Raw genomic sequence first — 6,291 nt, forward strand, 5'->3', positions numbered from 1 at the left:
ATTTATAAAGTTATAGCCCCAAGGAAAAAAAAAAAAACAACCACAAAAAGCCAAAAACATCCCCACTCTTCAGAAAGTAAAAAAATTAAAGCACGAATTCTGTTAAGGACCTCGTGATGCAAACAGGTCAGAGAGGAACACCACGCCTGCGTTTCCCTCGGGACACGTTGCACCCGGGTGACAGGGGCTGTTTCCTCTCCTCTCTCCCAGGCTTTGGGCAGTCAGCCAGGCTTCCCTACGGACAGCTTGGAAATGCCAGGGGGTTGGGGTGACGGTAGGAAAAGATGAGTACAAATGAACAAAAATGGTAAATCCTGCTTCAGCATCCAATTACGTATATAAAAAAAGTCGGTGTTGAAAAAAAGAGTAAAAACCAAGGCGAAGTTTTCTGACAACAGGCTGCAGCCTTCTCCTCTGTACACCTTCCACCAACGTTATTTCTGAGTTACGGGGAGTGGGGAAGGGGGAGGAAGGACTCCATCGGCAGCTTTCCCCATCACACAAAACTGATGTGTAACTAACTCAGCCACAAGGATACGGGAAAGTTTTATTTATTTAAAAAAAAAAAAAAGTACTTCAAAATAAAAATGATAAGTACTGTACGGTAATATTGGAAGTATCTATATACATAGTTTTCTTTGTCTTTTGTTGAAATGTCTCCTAGTCTCTTCGTGGCACTTGGGGTCCCCTCTAGCGCCGTCCGCCCTGCTCCCCCCTTCCCCTCCCCGGCTCTCACGGCTCAGTAGACGGAGCTGTTCCTTATGCCACAGCACAGCACCATGCTCAGGATCATCTCGAAGATCTGTCGGGAGACACGGGGACACCAGTGAGAGGCCAACCCGTACGACCTGGGTGCTCCCCCCTGTCCCGAGGTCCCCCACTCCACGTAAACACTCTCACGCCAGAGATAAGAGCAGAGATGCTACGTCTTCGCTGCTGTTACTATTAGGAGTTGGCCTGTTCGAGACGAGGTGATGTTCTCCCCTCGCTTGCTGGCAGCGGCGGTGGTATCTTGCAAGCCCGGCTGCCAGCTGCGCAGCGAACGCTTTGAGATCCCCGTGGTGTTACCGCCCGGCCTTCGCGCAGGCGCCGGGCTTCCAGCCCACGCCACCCACCGCTTGCCGGGGATGAACCCACTGTGGCAACCCAGGCAAACCCCTTCCCACTGCAGACCCCCGTGACAAAATACAGTGGCCTGAGAAACGAGTGGTTTTGGAGGCAGCGAGAAGGCTTGACGGTGCTCTGCCCTTCTGGATGGGGTTGCATGTGCTCCGGCTCCACCACGCTCGCCGGGCGCCTGCCCTAACGTCCCGACCCCCCGGGGGGACGGCGAAGCCCTTGGTCTCACCCCGTCCCAGAGCAGCTGGGGTGCAGAGGGCTGGTGCTGCACACGGAGCCGCAGGGGCATCCGGAGGAGAGGGACGGATCCAGCCCGGCTGGAACAGGACCGGGGCACCCCAAGGTGGCTTCTCCCCATCCCACAACAGCAGGGTGCCGCGCGGTCACACTCACCATGATCACAGCAACCACAATGGCCGCAATACCGATCAGGTACAGCTTCCCGGAGAACAGCTCGTCAATTTTTTTGTGGCAGTTGGAGGACTGAAGCAGAGAAGCACACCGGTCAGAGAGCCCGCTTTCCTCTCGCCTGCCCCCGACACCCAGGAAGTCAGCTCTGCTTCCCCCGGGTCCTCCTCGCGTTCCTGGGTCCTGGCTCTAGGACGTCCCACCAGACTTCACCCCTCCACGCCTGCCAGCCCCTCAAGCAGGAACAGCAAAGGAAACACCGACAGGAACCTCCGACATCCCTCAACACCATCCCTAAAGAAATGACATCCCTACCCTTTATCTCGTTCCAAATAAATCCCTGAATTTTGCTGGGAGCTGCCTTTCCTTGCAGGAGCTACACTGGGCAAAGGGCAGCCATGCCTACCTCAAAAATGTTTTTCAGGACGGAATCCTTTTTTGGGCAGAGGTCATCTCTCCACAGGGGAGTGACAGCTCCTATTGCATTGTCGGGACCACAGCAGTCCAGCTACATGGAGGAATGGGAAAAAAAAAAAACACCCAACAACAAAAAAACAGTGTTAACAGACAGCAAACACTCATGCAATGCTCTCCCCACCATTAAATATCCTTGAAGACACCCAAGACCAAGGAGGCATCTTGAAGGGGGAAACAAGGGAGCAGGAATAATTCTCCAAATTCAGTTTTTTTCTTTCCATGCAATGCAGCTGCTTCCCACAGTAACCCCAGACAGGTCTGGCATTGCTATCCTGGAGGAGCGTGAACCCTGTTCTCTCCAGAGAACTCTGCTGAGCAGAGGAAGTATCGGGATTAGTTCCTCAGAGCAACATTTTTCTTCCATTGAATTTCACTTAATTAGGGGTGCTGAGGTATATGAAAAGCAATTTAATTACAGCTGGAACCAGACTTCCCAGCACAGAGCAAAGGACAGAATATTGAAGAGGGTGCAACTCTGTTTCTTGACGTATAAGAACAGCAAACTCGACAGGCTAAGACCTGAATGTAACATCATCTGCTTTAGGCCCTGCTTTTCCCATTCATTTTCCTGACCTCCCTTATTAATTCTCCTTTCTCCCACATTCTCTTTTCCTCTGGCTGCAAGAAACTCCTATGGAGAGGAGATTTCTACGTAGAGCTTGGAAAGCAGGCAGCAGAATCCCAGTACTGAGAACACAATTGATCCAGTTCGCTCCTCAGTATCAAAAAATCCAACATTGCCTTCATTCCCTGCCCGAGCACTTGTAGCTCAGTTTATCGCCTCTGCCTCGGCGGGGAGGATCAGCCTATGTGCAGCAACGGTCGCTCCTCCCCACTTACCCACCGACAAACCGCACGCAGAAGTTAACCGGGTGTAATTTGCAGGGCGCAGGATCCTGTCCATCAGCGGTTGCTTTGGCCAACTGCACGTAGCCTAAGCAGAGCGTGCAGCAAGACCGCCGATGTCTTACCGTTTCATGAAAGGTCTTCACTACAGCCTTCCCGTTGTTCGTCTCCGATTCTGCCACGAGCGCTTGTTGAAACGCTTGATCGTAGAACTGCTTCACATCTTTGGCTATCTAGGAAAGACAGAGGGAAAACTCCCTTTCAGCCAGAGGAGAGGGAGGAAACCCATCCAGCAGATGTGCCTGAAGGGGAAGGGAAGGCCCTCTAATGGCTCTCACAGGTAGATCAGGAGGTTTTAAATAGATTTGGACCCTGTTTGCTTGCACAGGTGTGTAAAAAAAGGTCTGTCTTTCATAGAGCTCAAGTCCCTCCAGCCATAGTGTGTTAAGAGCATCAGATACTAAGAACCTCATCCACCAGCCAGCAGGTTCCAGCCAACGCTATCCAAGCGCTCCACGAGCTCTCTCTAGCAGGCAAAGAGAGCCGAGGCCCAGAGGGCGAACCACGAGACCCGAGACAGCCTTCAGCTCACGTGGATTTGCTGATGGGCTCGGGAATGCAGAAACAGCTTGCTCTGAACCACGCGACACATGGAGACAAATCAAGTGGGCAACAGGTTTCCCACCGGGGCTGCAGAGGCAGGACACACTGGGGAAGTCAGGAGGATCTTGAGGTGCGCAAGAAAGGCCACCTGTAGGTATGGGCACCTCGGCTTACTGTCTGGCTTGGAAGGGATGGCAGGAATTTGGGAGATACTGCACACTAAAGCCCGGTGAGGCAGCTCATTTGGGTCAGGAAGCTTAGGTGCTTTTAGATGGATGTCAAACTCCGGCTGCGTCCCTACCTGGAGCTGGGCACCCCCATCCTGTACATGGTTGTAAGAGAAGTCTCATCCATACTCTAGCCCTGCCACCTGGGCTGGTAAACTGCAGCCACCCGTGGGGGTCTGCTCCACAATGCAAAACCCCCCTTATTTTCAGGGAAACTGGCCTTGTGTCTTCTCTAACACTCTCCAATAATTTGGGAGAGACAGATGAAAGGAGGACATGCAAGAGAAGCAGAAGAAAAAACCACGAGCAAGTACAAAAGGGAAAAGGCTTTCCAGAACATCTGCTCCCGGCAGCGCAGGCTGGATTAGCACATAAAAAAGAAACTGCAGCAAGAAGGAGCATGATTTCAATCAATTATCCTGGCATTTCTCCGTCACTACTCAAAAAGGTTTGCTTTAGAGGGCAATGTTCTCCAATCAAACCATTTGATTCTGGTACAGAGAAAAAAAATAAAATAGTAATCCTACTTCTTGCCCCCTCTCCTTGTGTCTAAAGCATCTCCAGGGAGGTGGGCTGAGGGAGAGACTGCCTCCAGCTTTGCTGGAAGAGCATCCTGTGCCCACCTGACAGGAGATGACTGTCCCCCCCAAGGGGCTGCAAACCCAGGTGGAACAGAGTTCCCCCGGGAGCGGCTTTCGGTGGCTGGGATCATTCAGCGCCTGCCTCCCAGCCCGCGTTGCTCCCGAGATGCCGCTGACTGAGCCGAGGAGAAGCAAGCTGCCTGCCTTGTGAGCAGGTACTTCCAAACAGCCCATTCATCATCAAGGCTGCAAAAGCAGCCGAGGCCAACAGAGTGCCACTGTTCATTTTAAAATACAAAATTAATTTTAGGGGCTGAGGTCATCGCTCGTGTATTGGCAAATCCTAAATTTCTCAGCTTTATGCTCTGGTGGCCAAAGAGCCTTCTCCCCAGCACGGAGAGCAACAGCCACGGGGTCCCTCCTTACCCGGGCTTCACTTTTTTTGCTGTCGGTTCAGTTGCACGTCTTGGACTCTTCAGGATTCACAAACTAACATCTGCAGGAGGCACAGCCCCTCTGCAAAGGTTAATTAGCTCGCCAAAGTTGCTAGGGAACAGCACCCTGCCTGCATAATAATATGTTTAGCCACGGAAGAGTTTATTCCGGTGAAGTCATGCTCTCTCTGGTGAACAACTACAAGGGTGTTCCCATTCACGGCCGAGCTGGTCATCTGTGGCCTACACGCACGCGAAAGCTGAGCGGGCCACCACCTACTTACGCAGCTGCCTTACGTCTCTTAGTAAAGTAAACACATTTCCTACTCTGCCAGAGTCCAACCTTGGCTTTGAGCACAAGCAGTCCCTTTCTCTCCTCTAAACCCGCGGCGGCTGAGTGATCAACACCCAACCTGCTGCTTGCTGCAGCATGGCCGCGGTTCCCACGCATTGATAGTTTTGCTCTTTGAGACCAGACTCTGCACGTGTATGAGCACGCGTGACCATAGCAAAGGGAAGGTGAGCGGAAAGGGAAGGTGAAAAGCTGGAAGTTTCAGTCCTACCCTTTAGCTAACACCCTCCAGCCAGAGGACCTCATCCAAGCCATCCCTAGCGGGCTGCCTGGGACAGACACACGAATTCTACCCCTCGTGCGTGCGTCGTATTGATCAGCAGCAAGCTCAGCCCTGGCAGACAAACAGCCCAAAGAGGGTCATACGATACCGGCAAAGAGCAGGAAGCACCAAGCAATCCCGCTGACACGGACGCAGGCTCTCCCCGTATGGTATTGCCTCCCTGCGGGGCCGCACGGCTGGGTTCGCTCTTTGCTCTCTGGCAGCGAGGACGTGCAGGTGGCTTGCTCTCACAACTTCATACACGAATCAACTCCGACTGTGACTGGCCGTGTGGCAGCAAGGAGGAGACCCAAGCGAGACAGGGCTGTTTTTATTACAGACGTTGCACTACACGCTGTAAGGGGCAGCTGCTACCATCAAGTGCTCGAGTTTTAAGCTCATCAGCCTGGCCAAGAGGAGTTCGGTGACCTGCCCGAGTCACACAGCTAATCCAAGCCCCTGTGACTCAGCCCGGGAGCAGCTCACGAGCAAAACAGCTCATGCCGCGATCTGCGGTTCTGCCCCAGCCTCCCAGTCCCACAAACGCAGGTTTCAGAGTCCTCTTACTTGGTCTTTGTTGACAAATCCCCAAATTCCAGCCGCAACTTCGCAGGCGAACAGGATCACCAGGCAAGTGAAGAACTGCAAAGACAAATCAAGAGAGGGACACTTAACGTATCTGGCTACAGGCAAAAGCAGCAATTAGGTGGGGTGGGGTGAGGCATGGAGCAGCACTTCTACTGACAGAGATCGGAGCGAGGTGTCGCCTGACTTCAAACCATTTTATCTCTCCTACACATGCTTAGCCCAAACACGTTTTCCTGTAACGCATCAGATGCCACCCCACATCCAGACTTCCCACCGGGATGACTGAGTGGGGATTAGCAGAGCCCTCTCCACACAGGGACTGGCAGGGATGAGGATGCCCTGTGCACCACAAGACACGTTGCTCCTCTTCACAGAATCACAGAATCACTAAGGT

General features: G+C 52.8%; 1 protein-coding gene across 1 annotated transcript; it reads right to left on the minus strand.

The window, feature by feature from the left end:
- Nucleotides 1–340: 340 nt before the first annotated feature.
- On the minus strand, nucleotides 341–5,951 carry CD81 (CD81 molecule; the record flags this gene model as incomplete). Its single annotated transcript, XM_010282945.1, has 5 exons — nucleotides 341–802; nucleotides 1,513–1,602; nucleotides 1,934–2,035; nucleotides 2,976–3,083; nucleotides 5,877–5,951. Coding segments are annotated over 5 exons (438 nt in total), but the record flags the coding sequence as incomplete, so codon positions are not given.
- Between the last annotated feature and the right edge of the window lie 340 nt (nucleotides 5,952–6,291).

The sequence above is a fragment of the Phaethon lepturus genome, unplaced genomic scaffold, assembly GCF_000687285.1.
Source record: "Phaethon lepturus isolate BGI_N335 unplaced genomic scaffold, ASM68728v1 scaffold27442, whole genome shotgun sequence".
NCBI classification, from domain to species: domain Eukaryota; kingdom Metazoa; phylum Chordata; class Aves; order Phaethontiformes; family Phaethontidae; genus Phaethon; species Phaethon lepturus.